Source organism: Dromiciops gliroides, chromosome 6 (genome assembly GCF_019393635.1).
Source record: "Dromiciops gliroides isolate mDroGli1 chromosome 6, mDroGli1.pri, whole genome shotgun sequence".
In the NCBI taxonomy this organism is placed as follows: Eukaryota; Metazoa; Chordata; class Mammalia; order Microbiotheria; family Microbiotheriidae; genus Dromiciops; species Dromiciops gliroides.
In genome coordinates, this window is record NC_057866.1 from 10,483,834 (window position 1) to 10,510,487 (window position 26,654).

Here is a 26,654-nt window from a genome sequence, read left to right on the forward strand (position 1 = left end):
CTGTGGCAGCCTCTACAAGAGGGGCCAGAGATGAGATGCAGAAAGGCTGCTCAGCATCAGAGACGGAGAAAGGACAGAGCACCTCCAGAGTCCTGGGTTTGTGTCCCTGCTTGTTTCCCACCTCAGGCCCTCCGTTTTCCTGTCTATCCAATGGGGCTTTTGGACAAAATGGCCCCTCCAGATCCAACATTTTGGGATAATTGGAGGAGAATTATTCTGTTCTGGATAAGGCATCGAAGGTGTGGATTAGAGGGTGGACATGGGATTAGAAGGGAAGTAGTGATGGCAATAGAAAGGAATTTTAAAGCGAGACTCAGTAGTATTTTGTGACAACCCATATATGGGCCAGGAAAGAGAGATGGTGAGCTTCAGAGGGACACCTTTGTATTGCCCCCATTCCTGGTAGTGGGCCAGCACTCTGTATAGAGCGGATGTTTAATCAGTGCTGGCATTGTCTTTACTTAGGGGAGGGAAGGGTAGAGAGGACCTATGAAGAACTGTGAGGAGCCGTTTGAGCCCCCGAGGATGGAAAGGGGAAGAGGGGAGGCTGGCGCACTTAGAGACAGAGACACTGAACACGGAGCCAGTAACTCTGCCACTTACCAGCTTCGGGACTATAGGAAAGTCGCTTATGTACCCCGAGACTCAGTTTCGTTTCCTCGTCTGGAAAATGAGATGGGACTAGACAGTCTTTGGGAGTTAGGGTCTAGCCCTGGCGTTCTTAATCCATGGCCCATGAACTTGGATGGAAAATAATTGTTGATCGCTGTATTTCAGTGGAGTTACTTTCTTTTGTATTTCTGTGCATTTTATGTTATACATTTAAGGGCATGATTCTGGGACAAGGTTCTTGACTTCACCAGACTGACTGCCCAAGGAGTTCAGATCATCAGAAAGACCCCTGGACTTGGGGGTTAGGAAGACTTGGGTTCAAATCTCACCTCCCTCTGCCAAATCACTTACCCTCACCAGACCTCAGTTTTCTCATCTGAAGATTGGGGATAATAATACCTCTACAAGTCCCTTCCCAGGGTTTTTGAAAGCTTTCCATGAGAAAATGTCTTTAAGGCATTTGGCAAACTGTAATGCGTGACCTGAATGGGAGTCACTCATTATTATTCTCTCTGAAGTCCCCCTAGCTCCCAGTCCGCCTGTGACTGGAAGCCAGAAGCTGGCTGTTTGACCAGTATGGTTTGGGAGGACTTCTTGTTTGGGATTCTTGGGATGCCCTCTGCCCCTTGGGCAGTAGAAATGCTCATCACATCCCTGGGACTCACTTCAGGCAGACCTGATCGGGGAAAGCCCAGTTCCCTCCCAGAGAGGCCTCTCTCAACAAAGGAGGTCCTGGAGGATTTCCATGCGGGGGCTGGTTTCCCTGATGTGTTCAGGATGAGACTTCGTTTTAGAAAAATGTAAGTTACACAACACGAGTCCAGGACACGACTGTTGTGGGAGGCTAGGGTCCCTCTGTGTGTGCTAGGGCCTGTGTGTCACTGCGTGCAGTGTAGGCAGGGGAGAGAAGCAGGTGTGTCTGGCCAGGCATGGAGGCATCTCCAGCCAGTGTGGGGAAAGGGAGGAGGGTGTGTTTAGAGCTGAACAGAGGGAGCTGTGTCAGTGAGTGTCTGTCTCATGGGGGTGGATACGGTGGTGATGACGTGTCCCTGTGTGTTTTAGGGGGGAGCAGATGGAAACAGAGCAGGAAGAGGGTGTGTGTGTGTGTGTGTGTGTGAGTGATCAGAGTTGGGATTATGAACTACTTCTCCTCTTGTGACCTTTACCTGATGCCCTAGTCCCTGGCATAGCAACAGAGCAAGAAGCTCAAAGTAAGAAGCTGCTGAACTAGGGATGGGGGTGCAGGGGCAAGCCCCCAGGATCCCAGAGACCTCTAATGTTTAGGTCCCCTAAGGGCCTATCCCAGAGGTCAGGTTTGCCAGGTGTGATTCTTCACCTTCCTGAGCTTGGAGAAAGGCTCTCCCATTTCCCCACAACCATGCTTGAAAGTTCCTCCCTGACTTCTTCCCTCCCATGTATTTCATGCCCAGTCAGTCACCAGGTCTTATCCCTTCTGTCTTGTAATGTTTCGCACCTTCAGTGGTGTGCTGATCAATGTTTAACAACCAACTCTCTGGGGAGGGAAGTACCCATCTCATATTTTTTTTTGGTGAGGCAATTGGGGTTAAGTGACTTGCCCAGGGTCACACAGCTAGTAAGTCTTAAGTGTCTGAGGTTGGATTTGAACTCAGGTCTTCCTGAATCCAGGGCCGGTGCTCTATCCACTGCACCACCTAGATGCCCCATACCATTACTTTTTTAAATCTAGAAAACAACAAAACAATAATTTAAGCCCCAGTTTGTAGCATTGGCTGATTCCTGAGATACAAATGTTCACTCTGAAAATTTAACACCTGGCTCTCTCAAGACAGTAGGGGCTGGGGGCAGCTAGATGGCACAGTGGATAAAGCACTGGCCCTGGAGTCAGGAGCACCTGAGTTCAAGTCTGATCTGAGACACTTGACACTTACTAGCTGTGTGACTCTGGGCAAGTCACTTAACCCCCATTGCCCTGCAAAAAAAAAAAGACAGTAGGAGCTGGGTCCAGCCCACCCCCCAAGTCACCTACATCCCTTTTTTCCCATGTCCATGGTCACTGCTCAGACCCTCATCACCTCTTGCCTGGACCATTGCAATAGCCTTCTAACGGATCTCTTACCCCTGGTCTCTTCATTGTCTGCCCACTCTATTGCTAGAATAATCTTTGTTGCTCTCACCTCCTTGCCCAAGGACCATCAGTGACTCCCTATTGCCACTGAATAAATTCAGCATGCTGTAGTGGAACCACCACACATCCTGAAGTCAAGGGGACTTGGGCTTTGAGGCTCAGCTGTGGCACTAGTTGTGTGTCTCTGAGCAGGAATCCCTTCATCTCTCTGCACCTCCGTTTCCTCATTTGTAAAATGGGAAAATAATTACAGTGCCTACCCCATAGGGCCATTATGAGGGAGGAAGTTTGTACATCTTTGGATTTGTGTGTGTGTGTGTGTGTGTGTATGAGGCAATTGGGGTTAAGTGACTTGCCCAGGGTCACATAGCTAATAAGTGTTAAGTGTCTGAGGTTGGTTTTGAACTCAGGTCTTCCTGACTCCAGGGCCAGTGCTCTATCCACTGCACCATCTAGCTGCCCCAAAGTTTGTACATCTTAAAGTGTTTTTAACTCGACAAGGATTCTTTCAGTTGCTCTAGGTGCCAGGCCCTCTGCAGGAGAATGTCATCTTTTTGAAGGCAGGGACAGTTCCAATGTTGCCTTTGTTCCCACAGTACCTGGAGCAGTGCCTGACACGTAGTAGACACCTTTTTGATTGATCAATGGGGGGGGGGGAGGGATTCAAACAGAAAAATTAACTGTTCCTGCCCTCAAGAAGCTTATATTCTTCTTTGAAGCTGCTGATGGAAATCCTAGATTTCTTTTTAATTTTTTGGGGGGGAGGCGGGCAATGAGGGTTAAGTGACTTGCTCAGGGTCACACAGCTAGTAAGTGTCAAGTGTGTGAGGCTGGATTTGAACTCAGGTCCTCCTCAATCCAGGGCCGGTGCTCTATCCACTGCGCCACCTAGCTGCCCCTAATCCTAGATTTCTTGGTATTGGAAGGGACCTTAGAGACCATTTAGACCAACTCCCTGGCCAGGCAGGCATCCCTTCAATAGCTACCCTTGGTGATGGCTGTACTACCTCAGCTCAATTACTTCCAGTGAGGGGGCACTTACTGTGTAACAAGGGAGCATGGGCCAGTATTTGATAGCTCTTACTATTTTTTCTAACATTGAGAATAGATTTGAACTCCTGGGCTTTGACTCCAACATGTTTTCCAAACTTACCTCCCATAGTTCCCAGAATATACAACCAAATTGGGTTATCCACCAACCCCCTTAGGGGCTCTACTGCCTCTGAACATTTGCTCCCATGATTATTTCCATGTGGGACGCCTTCTCCCCATCTTTACCTGGTGAAAAGCCAAGCCTTGCACCTACTATAGGGCTTACTAATAGCTCAGGCCTCAGTTCTTAGTTCTGGAAGCAGGAGACATATGATGCAGGAGAAAAGGAGAAGGAGAGAAAGACAGAGACAGAGAAAGAGGAAGAGAGAGAGAAAGAGAGAGGAGAGAGAAACAGAGAGACAGAGGCAGAGAGAAACAGAGACAGAAATACAGACAGAGAAAGGGAGAGAGAGAAAGAGGGAGGGAAGGAAGGAGAGAGAGAGAGAGAGAGAGAGAGAGAGAGAGAGAGAGAGAGAGAGAGAGAGAGAGAGAGAGAGAGAGCGCGAGCTGATTTTACAAAAGGGAAAAGGACAGGGACTATAGGCCAGTGAGTTTGACGTCAGTTCCTGGCAAAATTTTAGAAAGGATCATCACAAAATGAATGAATGAATGAATGAAAAAATTAGTTATTAAGTGTTTACTATGTAAAGAGATAGTAAAGGAAATGATCACCAAAAGCCAATATGATTTTATTGAGGCCAGGTCAGGTCAGTTTGCAGGGAAAAAATGTTGTTAAATTTTGGACACATTGAGTTTTGATATTGACCAAATATATCCATTGGCATCTTGTGATATGGGACAGAAGTTCAGGAGAGACAAGAGCTGTCTTTTGCTTAAACACTTTGAAAAAAAACTGCAATGCTGAGAGGGCACCTGGGCTCTACTAGCCCATGAGCATGAACTAGTTTAGCTAGCCTATCGTGAAGTCAGATACTAACTTTGTCAAACTAAGTTTGCTTCTTTTCCTTTTAAAAATAAGTTTGTTGCTATTTTTTACATTACTTGGTTTTTCTTCTGCATCCCCTACCCCAGAAAGCCAAACCTTATAACAAAGGATTTTTTAAAAAGAGAAAGAAAAAGAAAAAGAAAAAAATGAGTAAAGCTGATGAAAACCTACAAAAGCAAACTGATATTATCCCCAGCATTCTGTCCTTGTGAGCCTCTGCAGAGGATGGAGGAGAAAGGGAAAGAGATCTTTGCTCTCTTCTTTGGGGTCAAGTTTGTCTTTGATAATTTTCCAACATTCGGTCTTAATTGTTTAATTCCACTGACATTGCTATAATCATTGTGTATATTGTTTTCTTGGCTCTGCTTACTCTGCATCAGAGCATGTAAATTTTTTCATGCTTCTCTGTGTTCATCACATTCATCATTTATTATGGTGCAGGGATATTCCTTAACATTGTTGGACCGAGACTTCTTTAGCCATTCACCAATCGATGAGCATCCACTCAGTTTCCAATTCTTTGCAACCACAAAAACAATATTGTTAGAAATAGTTTCTTGTATATGGAATCTTTCTTTTTATCACTGACCTCCTTGGAGGTATATGTCTAACCTGTGGAATCTTTGAGGCAAAGAGATTTTTAAAAGTTTAAAGGAATTTTAGTTACTTCATTTGCATAAATTCCAAATCACTTTCCAGAATGACTTTACCAAATCACAGCTCCACAAACATTTGTATGTTACAAACCCTCTAACATATGATAGATATAGTTCCGTGAGTTTTAGTCAAGTGTCTAATAAAGTATCTTGTGCTATTCCTGTGGAAGTGATGGGGGGATGTGAAAGATAATGGAGCAGCTAGATGGATTTGGAAACAGTTGAATGGATCCAAAGAACAGTTATTAATGGTCAGATGGCAACCAGGACACAGGTCTCCAGGGTAGTGCCCTGGGGATCTATGCATCTCCCTGCATTGTTTAATATTTTCACCAGACTCTTGTACAGACACATAAATTGTCTGATTATCAAGCTTGCAGATGACACCAAGGCAGGAGGGTTTGCTGACCCATTGAATCAGGATGCAAAAAGATTTTAACACATGAGGGCATGGGGCTAGATCTCAAAAGATGCAACTTACTGGGAATTAATGTAGAGTTTTACACTGGATTAAAATGTGAATGACTTCACAGGTACAACAGGTGAGTGTGAGTATAGCCCAGGCATCCTAGCACTGTTGATGTTGTTGTTTCAAAGTGTTTAAGCATGAAGCAGACTTTCTCCTGTTCTATATCCCCAGTTACCAATTGGATGTTTCAAATTGGATCTCAACTCAACATGTCCAAAATGGGACTTAATATTTTCCCTGCAAGCCCTCCCTTTCCTTATTACAGTTGAGGGCACCACCCAGTTCCTCAGGCTCACAACCTGACTCCACGCTCACTCTCAACACCTCCCCCCAACCCCCCTACCCCCGCTCACCATATCCAATCTGGTGTCAAACATTATTGTTCTGGGGTAGCTAGGTGGTGCTATAGTGGATAAAGTACTGGCTGTAGTCAGGAGGACCTGAATTCAAATCTGGCCTCACACATTTACTAGCCGTGTAACCCTAGGCAAGTCACTGATTACCTCAAGGGTCTCCCCCTTATTATGATTGTTTCTATCTCCACCACCCATTTCCTGCATATGTCACCTCTCCACTCAGGCAGCTACTACTCCATCCAGGCCCTCCCCACCTCTGGCCTTAATTATTTTGATGTCCTCTTCACCAGTCTCCCTGCCTCACGTCCCTACTGACTCTAATCTATCCTTCACTCAGCTTCCAAAGTGCTTACCCTAAAGCACAGTCTGAGCATGTCATCTCCCTATTGACAATACATTCCAGTGACTATTCCTTTCAGGATCAAATACAAATTCTATGTTTAAAACTCTTCGCAACCTGCCCCCTTTCCAACCTTACTGCAAATTGTTCCCCTTCATGCACCTGGTCAACATGGCTTCTTGTTCTTCATATACAGCACCATCTCCCATCTCCATGCCTTTGCACTGGCTCTCCTTTATACCTGTCTTGCCCTTCCTTGTCACCTTTATCCCTCAGAATCCTTCATTTCATTTAAGATTTAGGTCATAGATGACCATAGTAGGCACTTATTGTGGATTGAGTGACAGTCTCCCTTTACCCCATATCCACAGTGTCCCAGAACTGTCCTCACTTTCTACACCTTCTCCCCTTTCCACCAAACTCCAGGTTGGTTCCTAGTGGTAACAGCCAAGGGTGTGTGGGTTGTTTGTAAGGCAGGTGTTGGTAAAGTGGAGGTAGTACTTGGATGTGTGAATGCCACAGATGGTGTGTATTGAGCCCCCCTTTAGTCCCTTGTAACCCTTCTCTAGTTGCCCCCACCCCAACCCTGTCCCATCTCTCGGGGGACCCGTTTCTAGTTCTAACCTTTGTTTTTCTCTTTCTTATTTCTCCCACTCTTCTATGAACCTTGTCTTCCTGCAGAGGAGCAGCCCATGGAAGGTGAGTGAGGCTTCAAGACTTCCTGAAAACTTCTCCCTCAGGTTCTTGGTGTCTGTGACAGGATTTTGGGAGGGGGTAGGCATTGGCCATCCAGGCCCATCCTCCTGATCCATCTGGGAAGGAACCAAACCGGTGAAGGACTGAGGTTGGGGAAGCCGGATGCCTGGGTTCCCTGTTCCTGGCAAATGTGGCCCCAACCCTACCTTGTACTCTCAGGGGCCCTTTTCCTCATGGGTAGTGGAAAGGGGAAGAAGGAAAAGGCAGAATTGGGGACCAATGAATGGACTGGGAGCATCATTTGCCAGTCTCTTCCATCTATTCTTCTAGTCTGAATCACAAAAGAGAAGGAGATGGTAGTGGGGGATGAGAGGAGCTAAAGAGGGGGAATTGGGGAATGGGGAAGGAGAGATGGTGGGCAAGGAGGAAGATAGGAAAGGGTGAGCTGTCCAGTGCTGGAGAGGTGAGTCAGGGAGAGCAGTAGGAGCCCCAGCCCGCCCTGCCCTGCTCTTCTCAGGTAGGCTGTTTGGGGTCCCGAGCCTCTGGTTTTCAGTAGATGGGAGCTCTGGTGGCAGGTGGAGGACTCAGGGGAGTGTTGGGTCAGGGGGCTTCAGGGCTGGGGCAGGGCCTCTGAGTTCATGGTGGGCAGGATGAGAGGCTCAGCACTTACTTCCCTTCCCCTATGGGAAGCTTAGTTTTAGGGGCAGGAAAGGGGTCCTGGAGTCCTGGGGGTAGGTGTGGTCAGGAGCCTGAGGCTTGCCTTTTTCTGTTGGGGGGATCTCTTGTCAATCTCCTATCTCTGCTTTCTACTTTGCCTCTGTCTGTCTTCTGCTCTCTGTCTCTGGGTCTCTTTTTCTCTGTCATTCTCTATTCTCTCTCTTTCCCCTACAACTTTGTTTATGGACCTCTCCTGGCCTCTGCTATTCTGCCTCTCCCTCTTCCTGTTTCTGTTTCTGATTCTCTTCTTTCTCCTGGGGTAGAATAGGAAAGAAAGGGAGCTGGAGGGGGTATTGCCAAGAATCTTGGGGAGGGGGATGCAACTGATATCCCCTGCTGGACAGGGCCTGAGGGAAAGGGTTAGTAACAGGGTAGATGGCAGCGGGGGGGGGGGGGTTAGGGGGCCTTGGGTGGTGGTGGTGGTGTGTGGAATACATGGTTCAGCCGAGCCAACACCTCAAGGGTTGCTTCAGGGGGTGGATGCTTTGGGTTCCTGGGTGTCCTCAGGAGCAGGGTTTATGGAGGGAGCTAGGAGAAGAGGGGCAGAAGATTGGGCTGGACTAGCTGGGGTCTGTCCAGGAGGCTGCTGGCCCTGATATGTCCAGCTACCATCCACAGACACATGACAGGGCACGAGCTAAGTATCTGGTGACTGAGTGTGCAGTTTTGTACACTTCTGTGCACATGAATCTCTTGTGTAAGTGTGTCCATGTGTGTCTTGTAGTGGGCATGTTTGCACATATGTGTGTGTCTACACACTTACATTAATGTCTGTGCATCTGTGTACAAGTATGAGATTGTGAATGCTTGTGAGGTATGTATGAGTGTGTATCTGCATGTCTGCAGAATTGTGTGTGTGTTTATGACTGTACACATCTCTATTAAATGTTCAAATCTCTGGTGTTTGTGTTCATGTTTCTGGGGTTGTGTGTGAACATCTTTGTGTGAGTATCCCTGTGTGTCTCTGTGAATCTGGATTTATGCTGCAGTATGTGTCTGGGTGTGCACATCTGGCTGATTGTGTGGTTGCATTTGTGTGTGTGTGTGTGTGTGTGTGTGTGTGTGTGTGTGTGTGAGAGAGAGAGAGAGAGAAGAGGAAGAGAGGGAGGGGGTGAGAGAGGGAGAGAGACAGAGAGAGGAGAAAGAGAGAAGGTAAGAGAGAAGGAGAGAGAGAGACTGAGAAAGAGAGGGGGTGAGAGAGAGGACAATTTCTGTGTGCAGGTGTGTGTGTGTGTGTGTGTGTGTGTGTGTGCACTCGAGCATGCGTGCGTGTTCGGCATGCATCTCTATGTGTGAGTGTCTGGGTGGGTCTGGGTGGACAGAGCCTTCTGAGTCCTGGAGATAAGATTTAGTGTTGGTATGACTTTTACTTGCTCTTGGTGTCATGTCTCCTCCAGAACAAAGGAGAGATGGCAAAAGGAAGGGAGGGAGGGAGAGAGGAAGGGAAGGAGGGGGAGAGAGACCAGAGAGGAAAAGGGGACCAGGGCTATGGGGGGAGGAGATGAAAGGAGAAGGAGGAAAGGATTTGGAGAGAGGTGGAAGGAAAGTGGGCAGATGGGGAGGAGTGAGGAGGAGCTGCAAGAGTTTCTAGGGGGCCAGTGATGGATGAATGGGGGGAGAGACAGAGACAGACAGAAAAAGGCAGAGGGAGGCAGAGAAAAATAAAAAAGAGGGTGAGAGGGGAAAGAAGGGAAGGATAGAGGAGTAGAGAGGAAGAAACAGAAACAAAGAGAGAGACAGAGAGAAAGAGAGGAGGGATGGGGAGAGGAGAGAAAGACAGAGAGAAAGAGAGAGGGAGGGAGAAGAGAGGAAGAGAGAGGGGGGCGAGAGAGGGAGAGAGACAGAGGAGAAAGACAGAGATAGAAGGAAGAGGAAGAAGGAAGAAGAGGGAGAAGGGAGAGGAGAGAGAGAGAGAAGACAGATTGAGCCAGAGAGTGGAGAGGGGGATGGGAGGAGGCTGAAGGTTTTCTGAGTCATTTCAGTCCTTCTCACCTGGGGGAAGAGGAAAGGAGAAGATGGGCATGTCATGCTCTGAGAAGGACGAAGGATGTCCGGGTATTGGTGGCAGTTCTTGTATGTGCTCCCAGGGTGTGCATTTCCTGGTGCCTGTGCTTTTGTCCACAAGCACTGGCTCGTGCACTCCTCCCTAGGTCCCACAGTCTGCATTTATGGTGTTTCTCTGGGGTTGCTGCAATGTGGTAGCATACCTTTGGGGTGTCCATGTGCCGTGTGTGTGTGTGTGTGTGTGTGTGTGTGTGTGTGTGTGTGAGAGAGAGAGAGAGAGACACACACACACACACACACACAGAGACAGAAAGACAGAGAGAGAGAGAGAGAGAGAGAGAGAGAGAGAGAGAGAATATGTGTGTGTGCGTGCCTACACTCAGTGCTGGAAGGAGTTTGTATCTACACCTGTGTGTCTCTAGTGTGTCTCTCTAGCCCCCTAGCTGCCTGCTTCACCTCCTGATCCCTCTTTCTCTGCCCAGAGAACTATCTACACTCTGAAACCTTCTCGGATACCCAGTGGGTGTGACTAAGGGGAGCACCCCTTCTGTGCTCCATGCTCCAGGGTCTGAAGGGCTGAGGGGGGGTGTCCAATAAGAACAAACCATATTGAGGAACCCCTTTATTACAGCTGCTTTCTGCTCCCAGGCCAAGCTCGCTGCCCAGGAACCCCAAGAATTTTGTCACATATACCCTCTCCAACCCCCCAGTCCTGGCTGAGCTCTGATCTCTTCAGGGATATGGGCATGCTCTCCTCTCTCCCAGCTCCCTCCTCCATCTCCCCCTTTCCACACTGAGGGTGACAGAGACACAGCCAGTAGCACCTTATCTGCCTGCTTCAGGCAAGACCCCTGGTAATGCCATCCATCATTGCCAGCTGCCTGGGTGAGAGTAGTGAAGGCGGAGATGAGGAGAGGCAGAGTAACGGACTCCAGGAAGGGGAAGGAAAAAGGGGATGCTTGGGAATGGTGTGACGACATGTGTGTGTGGTGGGGGAAGGGTTGGAAGGGACTGGGGACTTCTGGGTAAAGGTCATAGGATCTGAAAAGGGAGCGGTGACCCCACTTTGGGGTTGCTTCTGGGGAGCAAGCCCTGGGTTAGGGCAGGACGGCATCTAGAGAAGGATGGAGGCTGGGGATGGGATTGGGTCGGTCAAAACTGAGGGGCTGGGGGAAGACGGGACTCGGTCCCCTCTTCACCAAGATGGCTGGTGCCGTCACGCCTGAGGGAGCTGAGCAGCCAGTTGCCTTGGCGACGGGAAGAGAGTACCGCATGCTAATGAGACTGTGGAGGAGCTGGGCAGCAGCGGGGTCCAGGGAGGGGGAAGGGGTGTTAGCTCTAGCCCAAACACCCTGCAGGTCCACTACCTGCCACTGCTGCTGCTGTCCGAGGGAAGAGGACCTGAGGCTCCCGACCTGGGAAACTGGACGCCTGGGTTCTGGGCAGATGGCTGGGAGGAGTGGATATCAGGACTTGGTAGCAGGGAACTGGAGGGGAGGGAGGCCAGCTAGATGTTGGGGTCAGAGCTGGGCCAGGACACCCCAGTCTCCTGCTTTGCAGGTCAAACTTCTGTCCTCTTTCTTCCCCATTCACCCTCACTGGATGGGGGCCCTGGGGGTGCTAGGCTTCTGGGAAGCCACGAAAAGTTCCCCTGCCCTTGTGGTGGGAATACCCAGAGGAGCCAGTAAATAAGACTGGGGGATGCCTGGCTCACCCAGCAGTCCTAAGGCCCAGGAAGGGCAAAGCCAGAGCTACCCCAGAGACAGGGGGAGGGGTGGGGTAGAGGACCCTCCTGAGCTAGCCTGCTGGCCTGGTGTCTAGCTCACCTCCTGGCTTCTCATCCCCAACCCTGCAGGAACCCAGGCATCTTGGTCCTCAGCTCCATCTTGGAAACCCTTGAGGCTCTGTAACCTTGACAAGCTCTGTCCTGGCCCTAGCTCCCTCCCCCCCCCCCTTCGGGCGGACGGCTCATTGCCACAGCAACCGGGATGGTTTCCAAGGGCAACACGGTGCTGCCGGCGAAGTCCCCTCCCACATCTCCCGCCCAGACGCCGGGGTGGCTGGGGGTGGGGCTGAATGGGGGGAGGAAGAGTGGGAAAGGGGGATGGGGCACCTGCTCAGGAAAGGTAGGAGCAAGTGAGGGGAGGGGGTCCATATTCCCATTTGGCAAGGCCTGGGGGTGCTGCTTGCCTTCCGGGAGCTTTGCTTTCCTGGCTAACCTTTGTCTCTTTGGGGTCTGTGTGTTCTGGGGTCAGTGGGCTGAGCTGTTCTCCCCCGGATTTGCTGATGCCCCACTTTAGAAGGATGTTGGAATGTCCTCCTTGCCCATCCCTAGGTTGGAAGCATCCATTTCCTCCTCCACAGCCAGGGTATCACTTTTGGGGTCTCCCCAGAGAGGATCTTGGCAGGAGGAAAGGGGCTAGAGGCTGGAGTCTGACCAGATCACACAGCCCTTTCCCCCTTTTGTCCCCACAGTTGGTTGTCTCCAAATCCTTGCAGAGGGGCCCAGGCCTTCTGCCTCCCTAGGCCTGAGCTCTCCTCGTGGCCAATGCCACCCCCTCTAGGTCACCCTGGCCAGCCTCCTCCCCGGTCTTCTTAGAACCCAGGCCTCCAGGCCCCTGGCATCTGGGGAGTCTCAGTGCCCACCACCATCAGCCCTGCGGGGCCTCCCCAGGGCTCCACACCCCAGGCCTCCACAGAAGCAGGGCCAAGCGAGGGGGGACCGCCTCAGCTGCCCGGCCTGCTCTGCGGAGGGGACGACGCACTCTCTCTCCAGGTGGCTTTTGATCTCTCTGTGTGTTTTATTTTCTCCTCCATTCGAATCGTTTTTTCTCGTTGACCATTTTTTTTTTTCTGTCCGACTCTCGGAAGAAAAAAAAAAAGAAAAAAAAGAAAAAGGAAAAAAGCATCTTCCCCGCCCATGCTTCTCCTCCTTTTCCTTTTTTTTTTCTCCCCTCGGCAAGAAGAAATAAAGAAACCAAACCCTCCTGTCTCCCCTCACTCCCGCAATAAGCCCGGCCCCATTGATCCTCTGGTCGCTCCTGGCCCCTTCTCAGCCCTCGGCTGCCTCTTTCTATGTTTCTCTCTCTGATTTTCTCCGTCTCCCTGGCTTTTTGTCTCTTCACCTCTCCATCTCTGTCTGTCTCTGACTCTCTGACCTGTGTCTGTGAATCTCCCTCTCCCTCTGAGTGTCTCTGACTCTCTCTCCGACCTTTGTAAATCTCTCTCCTTCTCTGACTTCCCCTCTCAGTCTCCTTGCCTTTCTGTCTCTGATTCCATCTGTGACTCTCTCTCCTTAATTCTCTTTCTCTCACTCCCTCTTCCTTGGCTTTGGGGCCTCTCTCTGCCTCTCTTTGTGTCTCTCCCATTCCTTTACCCTTGCCCTTGGCATCGGGCACCCCCTCCCCGGCTCCCGGGCTGGGGGCCTCTCCCCCGATGCCTGTCACAAGTTAAAAAGGGTTTTAAATTGTGGCAGCAAAAGCTTACCCCCTTCTCTCTGGCCGATTTTGATGACTTGTGTTTTCTGTTTCTTCTTCTCTCTTTTTTTCCCTTTTCTTTCTTATTTTTGTTTTTGTTTTTTTTTCTCCTCTTTCTTTCTCTCTCCTTCCCCTTTTCCAAGGTCCGGCTCACCTGACGTTAAACAGTGAAGGTATGAAGTTTTGGTTTGGTTTGGATCTGTCCCCCTCCCCCAAGCTCCCTGGATTTGGTTTTGCCCTCTCCTTCCCCTTCCCTCCCTTCTCCCTGTCTGTCCGTCCGACCGTCTGTCTGTCTGTCCCTTTCTTTGTTTTGGGGGGCTGGGCTGGGGGTGGGGGCTTGTCTCTGTCTGTGCTCCTCCTCCCTCCTTGCTGCCCACCCCCCAGCCCTGCCCTCACCTCATCCCACCTTGGTTTCTGACATCAGCAGATGTTCAAACTCCTGCCGCTGTCTCCAATCACCCCCTCCTCGAGTTTTCCTGGTGGCATTTCTTTGTTTCTCTTTTTGGGTTTTTTGGTGGTTTCTTCTCCCTGCCAATCCTTATCCCTTCCCTCCCCTGCCCCATCCTTTACCCTTTGTGATGGTGATTTATTTTCCTTTCCCACCTTTTCTGTTCATTCTTTTGTTTCTCAACCTGACTGAAGAGAGAAAGGCATGTATTGGAGAAGAAGAGGGCTGAAGTCCAGCCTGGCTCATGACCTTCCTCCTGCAGGCCCCGGGGGTGGGCCAGGGGGCCGAGCAGTCCATCCAGGGGCCTTCGATAGTGGGCTAAGCCCTTCCACCAAACAGTGATTTTGACCCTGCTCTAGATAACTGGGGGGAGATGGGGGCCGGACAAGATGGCCCCCAAAGTCCATGCCGGCTCTCAGCTTTGGGCTTTGTCCCCTGAAGCAGGGGGACAGGGTTGGTGATCCTTATCTGGCACATGAAGAAAGGGAGGGCCCGTCCCATCAGGGAAGCCACAAGACTCTGCCCTGGGTCCCAGAGCTCTGGAGGCTCCTACCCAGGACTCCTGAGTCCTTATCCCCTACTAGTCTCTAACTTCAGGGAAGACTGAACTGGGTACAGGTCAGAGGTCAGCTGGGTCCCTGGCCTTTTTGAGGATAGAGGAGGAGCAGGGAGAAGGAAACCCAGCCGTGATCCCTGGCCAACCTGTTCTCCTGGGAACCTCCACTATCCCAGAAAGCCTGGTATCCAAGTGGCTCCTCCCAGTCGGCGTCCCAGACCCTCAGCGCCACAGTGTCTGTGCCCCAGGGGGGCCGGGGGGGCCAATCCCCACCGGCCATGACTGTTCCCCAAAGGGGCTGGGGGCAAATCGATCCGGAGGTGAAAAGGGGGAGCGCTGGCCTCCAGCGATGACTGGAGCTGTGGCAGGAGCCTTTCCTTGAGGGTGGCTCTTTTTATTGACAAATGGGGCGACTCGTTAGCATTCGAGGGGTAGAGGAGCTTAAGCCCCTGGGGAGATTAGGAGTCCTCTGGGGGGCTGGGCAGGTGAGCACATGCCTGAAGGGGCAGCACAGGTGGCTTCCAGCCCTTACCTGGGATCTTTAGCTGTGCCGTTCACTATCAATCGACATTTATGAAGCACCTCCTATGTACCAGGTGCTGCTAAGCACTGAGAATTCTAGAAGAGGCAAAAGACGGTCCCTGCCCTCAGTGAGCTTCCGTGGAATAGGGGAGACGACATGGAGACAAATAGATAGGAAGCGAGCTACTCACAAGACAAAGAGGGAATAATTAAGATGCCAGAATTAAGAGGGGTGGGGGAGGCTTCCTTTGGGCTGTCCCCTTCCCCTCTTTCGGCCCCAGAGTCCCCCTTTGTACAATGAGGGATTTGGGCCAGGGCTCAGTCCGTGCCACGAGGGCCCACTAGGGAGGCCTCTGGGAGAAGCCAGAGGAGAGCCCATGATTTAACCACATCCGTGTGGATCACTACCAGCCACGAGCCAGCTTATGCCACAAGAGAGAAAATGTGGGCCTTGTTCTCATTGAGTGGTGAGGCAGGATGGCCCCAGATGAAAGGAATTGGGAACCCCCAGGTGAATGTAGGGGGAAGAAGTGTGGAGGGATGGAGATGGCAGGGATGATGGCTGGCTGAAGCCATCCAGGGTTCTGAAGGAGCTGGGGACAGAGGGTGTGGGAGGTGGGGGCCCCGAGCCTGCCACACAGTTAGTGGCGGTGCCCAGATCACCGCCCCCCACCCCGGCTTCTCTTGACACAGCCCCTTCCTCTCCCCATGGGCAGCTCCTTTCCGGCACTGAGGTCACATGGGCAAGGGGCATCTGCTCCCAGGTGCCCTTGAGCATATGAGGTTGCGCAGCCATCCTAAGGGCCAGCCCTTCCTGCCCTGTCCCCCCAAGGCTGGGGCTGCTCCCAAGGGAATAAGAACGGCCAGGGAGCCTCCAGTGCCTGACTACCCATTTTGCTTCTCCAGTAGGGTCCTTACTGTTCTCCGAGGGGGGGGCCGGTCGTGGAGGAGCCAGCGATGTGCACCAGCCGACGAAAGGTCAGTGACCCCTCCATCTCCGGGAACCACACAGGGCTCCTGGTCACCAAGGGGGCTCCTTCCCTCCTCTCAGGGCTGCTGATCCCAGCTCTCGGTGGGACCCATCCCATCCTTCTCTTCAAACCCCAAAGGCATGTCCCCTGTGCTAGAGAATTTGGGAGACCAAGTGGCAGCACCTGCTATGTGCCAGGTGTGGAAAGGGAGGTTGAGGAAAGGAGAGGAATGTTCCAGGAAGCTGGGGCTGCCTTACTGAGGGCACTTTTGGTCAGGGATAGGTTGGAGAGCCATTCCTTCCAGCTCTGGGATGCTGTGTGCAGAGTCTGGTGCTAGGCACAGGATACAGGGAAGAGGTAGGAATGGGGAGGCGGAGGCTTTAAGGAAGCCACAGGCGTTGTTCTCTTGGGCTGGGAGTGGGAAAGAAGGGCTGTGTGGAATAGAGAAGACCTGAGTTCAAATTCTGCCTTAGACATTTTCTGGCTTTGTGATCCTGGGCAAGTGAGAACGTCTCTCTGCCTCAGTCTACTAATCTTTATAACGGCCCCTTTCCACTCAAAATCTGTGACTAGAGGATCAGCTAGATGGCGCAGTGGATAGAGCACTGGCCCTGGATTCAGGAGGACCTGAGTTCAAATCCAGCCTCAGACACTTACTAGCTGTGTGACCCTGGGCAAGTCACTTAACCCCCATTGCCTGCAAAAAAAAAAAAAATCTGTGACCAACAGCGCAGAAAATGATACTGAGTGATGTGGTATTTTCCATCCCACATATATCATATAATGAGCACATCGGAAAGGTCCCAATACTTTTAGGGCCAAGGGCCAAGGGGAGGTGCAGGGCTCAGCTGTCCTGGAGGAAGTTGTGTTTCAAAGATGAACTGGTACCTAACAGGGAAAGAGGGGCAGGGAGGTCATCCCAGGCCTAGGGAACAGAGTGAGCAAAAGCCCCCGAGGTGGGATAGTAGAGGCTGTCTCTTCACTTAGGCTGGGCTATCAGGGCGTGGCTAGGGAAGGGGGCAGCAGATTCAATAGTACAGAATTAAAAAGAATCTGTCACAAGATGAAGGACCAAGCGCTGGGTTCAGGTCCTGCCTGGACCACACTCACCAGCCCTGGGCTCAGTGTTGGTGGAGGGAATTTCCACGATGCCAGGATGGAACCATAGCCCTCTGGGCAGACATTATCTCCCTGGAGACACACCCCTCCGTGAGCTGGGTGGGACAGGCGCAGAGCCAGGGTCGGGGAGCTCAGAGATCTGGACAGAGCTTGGAGATCTGCTGTGACTGTTAGGTCACCTTGGCTGAGTCCCTTAGTCATCAGCACCTGGTCAGCCTGAAATCTCTGTCATCGGTGGCAGTTGTAACCGTCCACACTTCCCCCTGGGGACTTGGAAGCTCCGAGAAGTTAAGTAGTATGATCATGGGCACACAGCCAGTTAATGACAGAACAGAGCTCTGGGCCCAGGCTCGAATGGAGAGAGCACTGCCTTTAGACTGGGGGCTCTTTGAGGTCAGGGACTGTCTTCTGCCTTTCTTTTTATTGCCAGAATTCAGACCTGGTGCACAGTACACTCTTTTTTTTTTAAATTTTTTTTTAGTGAGGCAATTGGGGTTAAGTGACTTGCCCAGGGTCACACAGCTAGTAAGTGTTAAGTGTCTGAGGTCGGATTTGAACTCAGGTCCTCCTGACTCCAGGGCCAGTGCTTTATCCACTGCACCATCTAGCTGCCCCTATAGTACACTCTTAATAAATGCTTATGGACTGTCTGGCTCTGGAGTTCTAGGTCTTGGGTTCGATTGCTGCCTCTGATGCTTGCTATCAGTGTGACCTCCTCCTCCAGCCTTGGTTTCCTTATCTGTAAAATGAACTGTTTGGCCTCTGAGGTCCTTCCATTTCTCCATCTACGATCCTGTGATCTGTGGTATAAAAGGTGATCTTAGTCTGATCCAATCAGCACGCACGAAACACCGACTGTGTTGGAGTTGGTGGGCATACTAAGACAGAATGAAAACCATTCAATCAATCAATCAACATTTGTTATTTTGTCACAGAAAAAGAAACTGAGGTCCAGAGACATTTAACAACTTACATAAAGTCCCACAACTGGTTAATGGGCAGAACTAGGATTTGAATCCAGGTCCCCTGACTCAAAATCTTGTGTTCTTTCTAATGTTCTCAGTTCGGGGATCTTTCCTTCATGCCTAGATAGCACTCCCAAGGTATGATCTCTGGGGGACCTTGGGGGTGGGGGAAGATGGTGTTCATGGTTCCTTAGTGAGTGATTTGGAGGATGACAACTCCCATCATCCCCTGGGACAAGGACTGGCTAGAGTTCCCTTGGTCTCCTGCTCTAGGCTCACTTTTTTGGGGGCAGCAAGTCCCCTCACTCCATGCCTCACTCAGAGAAGCCAATGGGAGCTGGAGTCTTGACCCTCCCTCCCCTGACCGCCCTAAGATCTAATGGCTGGCTACACAAGTGGGGGAAGGGGCAGCAGCCTCGGCCACCTCAGGCACCTCGTGCCACTGTCACATCAATGTGACACCCTCAATTCTCCTCTCTCTCTCGGTCACTGAATGAGGCCACCCCTCCCCCACCTCCCGGACCCAGCCCTCTTTCCTTGTCCACTTCCCTCCCTCCCCCATCTGCTGCCCATCACATTCACATCCTGTTTCTCTCTGGCCTTCATTCTTCCCCTCATAGCTCAGAGAGCTCAGTGCTTCCTTTTCCTGACTTCCCCCTTGGGGTTCCAGCGGTCAGCCCTTTCCCCCCAAGACCCGACTCAGAGTCCAGCTGTTGGTCTTTGCTTTTTTTAATGTGTTCCTAAGTGACTCTGGGGTCAGCCCGGTGTAGTGGGTTTAAAGTCAAAGGAGTCATTTCCCCTCTCTTGGCCTCAGTTTCCCTTAGGTGGTCCCTAAGTCTCTGCCAGTTCAGCCCCTTTTCCTGTCACATGCTCAGTCTTGTGTTCAGTCTGGATCTGCGGTGACAAACGAGAAGGGAGAGTGTGCAGATCTGGACCCCGGTACGGTAGCTGTATTTCAGCTTGGGGGTCCCTGGGCCGAGAAAGCAGATTCCCAGTTTGTGATCAGAATCGTTGGGCCAGCTTTCTGGGCACGGTGCCCTGGCCATCCTTCTTCTCCTGACCTCAGAGGCTCATCCTCTCTGTCTCCCTCGTCTGTCATCCTCATCTTCCTGTCCCATTTTCTCTTTCTTTCCTGCCCCCCCTTCCCTCCCCTGCTTCCCTTTCTAACTTGCCCCCCTCTGCAGGCAGAGGCTTGGGCTCCGGAAGGGCTCTGTGGGGCTTCCCTCAGGGCATTCCTATTTCATCCTCATACCCCTCAGCCCCCGCTAGGAGCAGGCACCCTGGTTGCTATGGAAACCGCGAGGCCTTGAGGGATGCTCAGACCTTCTTTCCCTGAGGGCCCTTGTCCCCCTTCCCGTCCAATCCTCTTTCCCCCCCTCCCTTTCTGGCCTCCTTTCTCCGCCTTCTCCTTCTCACACTTGCTGTCTTCCATTCTGCGTTCCTCTGTTTCTCTCCATGGGTCCCCTCCCTTCCTGTCTTCTCCTTTTCTTCTCATTACCGGCCTCCCTCCCCTGGGCCTGTCTCCTTTCCTCTTTGTCCTGGATCTCTACCATAGCCCTGGGCTTGCAGTGGAAAACCAGAGCCCCACCTGCCTCACCCCCAAGAGCCCTGGGGAACCAGGCCCTGCCAGCTGCAGTGGGTCTCCCTGCCAGCCCTTGGGGTGGCAGCTGGCGCCTTGGCATCCGGGAGGCAAGGAGGACAGAGGCCATGGGCAGCTTGCCCAGCAGCAGGGGGGGGGGGGAGGGGGGAGGGAGGATCGGGGAAAGAACAGCAAGGTCGGTCAGGTGGGTGGGTGGGGGAGGAAAACCAAAGGAACATAGAATCCTAGATATAGAGCCAGATGCCATCAACCCCCCCCCCCCACCGTTTTACAGTGGAGGAAACTGAGACCTGCCAACAGACTCACATTTACGACTAGAGCTGTCCACTTGGTGGCAACTCATACCCAGGCCAGGTAGCCTCACATGCAGCATGACTGCTGACCCCTGCCCAAAGCTCTCTGGGTCTGCCTCTTGGGATCCAGTGATTCTGTGCTCTTGGAAATTTGGGCGGGAGGAAGGTCGTTCTTTGTCAAGAAGCCTCCACACGAGGAATTCCCCATTGGTAACCTTTATACCTGTGACATGTGCTGTGCCCACGGTGCATACCTGACAATGACAGCTGTGACACCTTCCGTCTCTGAGTCTGGGGGCGTTCCCTCCCCAGCCTTGGAATTTGCCTGCTGTCTTTACAACTTAGCTCGGATGCCTTCTCTGATTCCCCCAGAGGCCAGTGCCTATTCTATTCTTTGTATGTGTGTGTGTGTGTGTGTGTGTGTGTGTGTGTGTGTGTGTGAGAGAGGCAATTAGGGTTAAGTGACTTGCCTAGGGTCACACAGCTAGTACATGTCAAGTGTCTGAGACAGGACTTGAACTCAGGTCTTCCTGACTCCAGGGCCGGTGCTTTATCCACTGCGCCACCTAGCTGCCCCGTGCCTATTCAGTTCTAACTCTTCTATTGACTTTGTATTTATTCTGCTAGGCGGTGCAGTGGGTAGGGTCTGCTTAGGACTTCCAGTCAGGAAGACCTGAGTTCAAGTCCTGTCTCAGACACTCCCTAGCTGTGTGACTCATAGAGAGCCACTCAAAGTCTCTGTGCTTGGCTTTCTCTTTGGTAAAATGGGGATAATGACAGCACCTACCTCCCAGGGGCTTGTGAGAATCAAATGAGTTAACATAGAGAAAATACTTTGCAAACCCTAACACCCTTTAAATGCTGTTGCTGTTGCTCAATCAGTCATTTTTGGTCGTCTGACTTTTCATGATTCCATATGTGTGTGTATGTGTATGTGTGTGTATAAAATATATATCTTGCCATTGCACTCTGGAAGAGTGGGGGCTCTGGAAGAGAGACTGAGGTTGTGACCTTGCACAGCCCTCCCTCACTTAAATCCAATTCACTGAAAATCATCAGGGTGATGTCATGGTCCTCTTTGAGAATGAAGGGCAAACAACAACAAATGAGGAAACTGAGGCAAAGAAGGTTAAGTGACTTGTCTAGGATCACACAGATAGGAATCCTCAGAGGCCAGATTTGAACTCAGGAAGATGAGTTTTCCTGACTCCCAGCCCAGTGCTCTAACCACTGTGCCTCCCAGCTACCTCTATGAATTAGCTATTATTTTTTTAGAGGGGCAATGAGGGTTAAGTAACTTGCTCAGGGTCACACAGCTAGTAAGTGTCAAGTGTCTGAGGTTAGATTTGAACTCAGGTCCTCCTGAATCCAGGGCCAGTGTTCTATCCACTGAACCACTTAGCTGCCCCCATTAGCTATTATTTTTATTGCTTATGTGTGTGCATGTTGTATCCCCAACGGATTGTAAGCTCTTTGAGGGCAGGGACTGATTGATTTTTGGGGTCTTTTTGCTGCCAGCACCTAGCACAGTGCTTGGTACATAGAGGGGGCTTAAACTCTTACTGATCGATGGTGTGGTGACTTAAGCTTTGCAAAGTGCCTTGTTCCATCTCTATCTCATTTAGATCATCCTTTCCACAACTCCCGAGGGGAGGTGGTCTGAGAATGCTGGTCTCATTCCACAGATGAGCAGACCGAAGCACAGAGAGGCTCAGCCACTCACCGAGGACCCCCCAGCTAAGAGCAGTCACTTGCTCCGGGTCCCATAGCTAGTCAGTGGCCAGACTCCTTGCCCAGGCTCTATCTACTGTGCCACACTGCCTCCTCATGGATGCTCCTTGCTCGTGCGCTCTTCCTCCCTATCTGTCCCTCCCCCAGGGAGCTACCTAGTGAAGGTCCTGCCAACTGTGTCCTCCTGAGCGTCCACAGGCCCTCTCCCTGTCCCTCCTCAGACGTGATGCTCCCCTTGTGCACACACCCTTGCTCATATGCTCTCGTCGTCCCCACTTTGCACCCAGACGTCTGCATCTGTGTCTGCATGACGAGGAGGGGAACGAAGGGCCCTTGGAGAGTCTGCCCTGGTAAAGGGTGCCCCAGGGCCCGGGAATTGGTCTCAGCCTTGCTTTGTCCACACGCCCTTCCTTGTGCCTCGACTTCTCTCTTGTGTCTGCCGCCTGGCTCTTGGCACCTCTCTCTGGACCTCTGCTCTTTTAAATGAGGGGACTGAACTAGGGGTCCTCCCAGCTCTGATATTCCACATTCCATGTTCTAGGGTCTCTCCCATGTCTATGTTCTAAGGCCTCTTCTAGCTCTGGCATTGGGAGAGTCTATGGTGCCCCAGTGCAGAATGCAGACGGGCATGGGGCAGGATGGCTCAGGGTTTTCCTGGGGCACTCTGTTGATGCGTAGGGGAGCCCAGCTGAGGGGAGAGGAGGTACAGGACAGTAGCAGTGCATGAGGGGCAGAGTCAGGCAGAGCCACTCACATGTTGGAAAGAAGGGAGGCAGCCACTGAGTGTGTGGGGGCAAGGCCTGGGGCTGGGGGCTGCTCTTCTCTTCTGGCCAGGGTGGGGCTCCCTCCCTCCCTCCTAGGGCTTCATCTCTTCTTCCTCTCAACGACTGCACTTAGCAACACCTGGGGGAGGGAAGGGGGAAGAGCGGGCAACTCTTGGCAGCCCTGAGCTCTGGGGATAGGCAGGAAGCTTGGAGGAGGGGGACGTCAGATGGCATGGATGCCTGGGTCCACAGGCCTGCTCCCGGAGTTGTAGGTAGAAGTCAGGACGCATGGGCCCCTGGAGGAAATGCTGAGGCCCAGACTTGGAGCAATGAAAGTTCCAGAGTGGATGAATATAGGGAAATACAAGGAAAAGCTTTGTAGCAACTAGAGTTGTCCAATAGTAGAATGGACTGGTAATGAGCTCCCCGTCATTAGCTAGGTCACTGCCTCCATCACTGGAAGTCTTCTCCAGGACACTTGTCAGGGATAGCGGAGGAGATTCTGGACCACACATCTTAATTGGCTTGAGGGTGGGCTCGGGGGAGCTTGGCCCCTCTAACTAAGCCATGGCCCCCACTCTCTGTAGGGAAGGAGGAGTTTGTGGCTACCTTCAAAGGGAACGAGTTCTTCTGCTACGACCTGTCTCACAACCCGATCCAGAGCAGCACGGATGAGATCACATTGGCCTTCCGGACCTTGCAACGGAACGGCCTCATGCTGCACACGGGCAAGTCGGCCGACTACGTCAACCTGTCCCTCAAGTCCGGCGCCGTCTGGCTCGTCATCAACCTCGGATCCGGCGCCTTTGAGGCCCTGGTGGAGCCTGTCAACGGCAAGTTCAACGACAACGCCTGGCATGACGTCCGGGTCACACGAAACCTGCGCCAGGTAGGGGGGCGCAGGGGAGGCGGCCTGGGGGTGGGAGAGGGTGGCCAGCAGGGGAGCAGGGGAGCAGGGGAAGGGCTTAGGGAGCCAGGGGAGCAGGGCAGAGGATAGGGCCAGGGAAGAGGGAGCCAATCGAGGCAGTGAACGGGAAGGAGTCTGGGGTCTCGGCTGTGCTAGGGAGCTAAGGACAGGTGAGCCCGAGATTTGGGTTGGGTGGGATGCCCAGAGGGGAAGGGGAGAGGGAGAGAAAGGAAGAGTGAAGAGCAGCACCAGTGGGAGGTGGGGGGGCAGTCAGGTAGGGCAGGGAGAGGGCCTGGCTGTCTGGGAAAGGAAAGGACTGGCAGCGGTCTGGTGGCGCCAGGCAGGGGGTGGGGGAGGGGATGGGGATGGAAGGGACGAGGCTGGCACTTGGGCCAGGGCTGGAGAGGCAGCACAGGGAAGACTCAGAATGGGGAGAAGGTCCCCTGGAAAGCACATCCCCTTATCAGCTCGGCTCCATCCTAGCCCCCTGCCCAGAAAGGTGGGCTTTCAGGAGGCTGACTCAGAGGCTTAGTTTTCTATGGCAGTATGGGGAGGAGATGGGCCTGCTGATCCATCCATTGTTATCACTGATTCCTCTTCCTCGGACAAAGCATCACTGACCCTTCTTGCTCTTCAGATGCCCCACAAGCTGCCCCCCACTCCCACACGTCTTCTCTATCTGAGGCTCAGGTTCTGTGTCTGTCTGCACTCAGGGACATTTAGCCCCGCACCTTTCCCAGCCTTGCTCATGCACAATACCATTCCTATGCCACCTGGTCTAACCCTGGGCAGAAGTCCTGGGGGCCTATCAACCCATAGGTTTGTTTGCTCCAGAGCCGAGGAGCACCACCTTCATGGATGCCTTCCATCCATCTCTGCCCCACTCCTCTCCCTCTTCCTCAGCATCCTCCCGGCCGACTCTGGAACTCTGTCCCTGGGCCTAGGCTGCTTGACCACCATTCACGAATGGGCTAACTCAGGGTGGGGAGGGGGATGCTCACTTAGTGCCTCTTGCATTGACTTGCAGCTAGAAGAGATGAATCGAACTTCTCTTTTCTGAGACTGTCAGCTACCTGTTGGATTCAGGGTATGGTAGCACCTCCTGCTCCAATATTCTCTGTTACTGGGGGAGGGTCATACCTGGGGGGACCATCATGTACTCAGCTTCTGTCCCTGCCCCATCCTGAGGACACCCACCTTTCTCTGACCCAATTAGCAGGCAGGGTAGGGCATTGCTGCTCCCTTTCACTACTTGTAAGTGGGGCTCCCTGTCTTACCTGGAGGCCCCCTTTGGGGTCTTGTTCTTCATGGGCTACTGCTTCCTGGCTTTCCCCTGAGCCTTGAGACCCCCATGATGTTCCTCTGCCACCTGGTACTTTGGCCCCACTGCAGAAAGAACTTGATCATTCTGTCTGCCAACGTCTGTTGAGTTTCAATGACTAGACAGCTCAATCAGATTTGGCGATGAAGGGGGCATTAGAGACAAACCAGGGTCTGCAACCTAGACTTGGAAGAGGTTCCTGAGGTCCTAGAAGGGACATGGGGGCCCTTCGAATTTTACAGATCAGGGAGCAGAGGCAGAGAGGCGAAGGTCACACAGGGAGTAAGAGGCAGAGTTGGATTCGAATACAGATCCCAGGCTGCTTGCCCCCAGTTTGACAAAGGAGGACAGGGAGGCCCATAGAGAGATGGGTCTGGCCCAGCCAAAATGGACACAGACCCCTTGACTTCACGTGCAGTGCTCTTTCCTCCATATTCCTGCCATTTCCTGTGGAATTGAGAGCTGGGAAGGCCTTCTTAGAGAGAGGAGCTGGTGTAAACCCGGATGATAGCCCAGGATTGGGGAAAGGGGAGAACCTGGGCGGGGGGAGAGGAGTCTCAAAATAGCAGAGGGAGGGGTTCAGCTCCGCGTCCCCAGCTCAGGGGTCATGGGACCAGGTTCCCTCTGGGGCCAGGCGAGAAGAGAGTGACGCAGTGTGATGAACGGCACCAGCTGCTGGCCTGGTTGAGTGGGTGGCTGGGGGCCAAGGACACTTTGTCGAGTGAATTCCAAGTTTTTTTCCCCCCAAGTGCTTGGCACAGCCAATGGGGTGAGAGCTGGCCCTGGCCTCAGCAGCATCAACAACAAGCCAGAGACACTCTCTCCTGCTCCTGGAGGAGGTGGCCAGGGAGCCGTGGAGAGGCCAGAAGGCCAGCCAGCAGGAGGGAGGAGAGGGGGAAACCACGACCTTGGGAGAACTGGGAGGGACAGGATGGTCAGCCCTGGAATCATAAAGAGGCTGTGAGAAAATAAGCCCTGAGCGCCAGGGGACGCTCCCCCTCCTCCCCACAGACTGGGGAGACTGAAGCCCCCTCCGTCTATCCGCGAGCTAATTATCGCCGGGGTGGATTCTTGGAGGCCTATTTTTATTCCTCTGCCGCCCAGTGGGCTCCTGCCATGGCCCAGCTCAGCGAGTGCGGGCTCTTTTGACGCTAGCCAGAGAGTTTGCTTTAACGTTCGCCAGAGAGCTAATTTTAACATTAGCCAGAGAGCTCATTTTAATGCTAGCCAGAGCCAAATTAGGAAGGCAATTCAACTACCGAAATATACCCCCATTCATTAGCATCACGTGACAGTTTCTGGGGCACAATTTGGGGGGGGGAGTGCAGAGAACTGAGGGTCCCTCCTTTCATCAGGATCTAGCCTCCATGATGAAGGCCAGGTCGAGGCTCCATCCTGTCCAATTCAGCAAAGTGGAGATTTGAGCCGGTCCCTGCCCTGGGGGAGCTAACAGTCCAATAGGGGGATAAGAGCTGGAGACAAATGGCTGTGGTTTAAAGTGGGTGAAGAGGGGGACAGAGAAGAGCCCGGTAGAGTGGAGAGCAGAACTGGCCTCGACCCAGGAAGACCTGGGCTCCAGCTCCCTTCTGATGCCTCCTGACTGCGCCACGCCTCTCATCCTCTGGCTCCCCTTCCACTCACACTCTACCCACCTTGTATCCACCTGGCTCTTTGCTTGTTGTCTCCCCCATCAGAGTATGGGCTTCTTGAGGGCAGGGACCCTGCGTTTGCCTCCGTAGCCTAGCACAGTGTCTAGCCCATAATAAGTGACTAGAATGTAACAGAGGGAGGTCAGGTATCTACTGCATTGGGCAGAGTGTTGGACGTGGAGCCAGGGAGGCCCGAGTTAAAATCCTGCCTCAGACACTTAACTTCTCCATTTTAGTCTCTTCATCTGAGACCTCTACGTGGCACAATGGGTAGTGAGCTGGACCTGGAGTCAGACCTGAGTTCGAATCAGGCCTCAGACCCTTACTAGCTGTGTTA

At 52.4% G+C, this 26,654-nt stretch overlaps 1 protein-coding gene across 1 annotated transcript in view; it reads left to right on the forward strand.

Moving 5' to 3' along the window:
- Positions 1-26,654, forward strand: part of NRXN2 (neurexin 2) — a 163,159-nt gene that overhangs the window by 8,993 nt on the left and 127,512 nt on the right. The window contains 4 exon segments of the mRNA XM_043969653.1: positions 7,260-7,277; positions 13,615-13,644; positions 15,904-15,975; positions 23,028-23,329. Coding sequence (XP_043825588.1) covers positions 7,260-7,277; positions 13,615-13,644; positions 15,904-15,975; positions 23,028-23,329 — 422 coding nt within the window.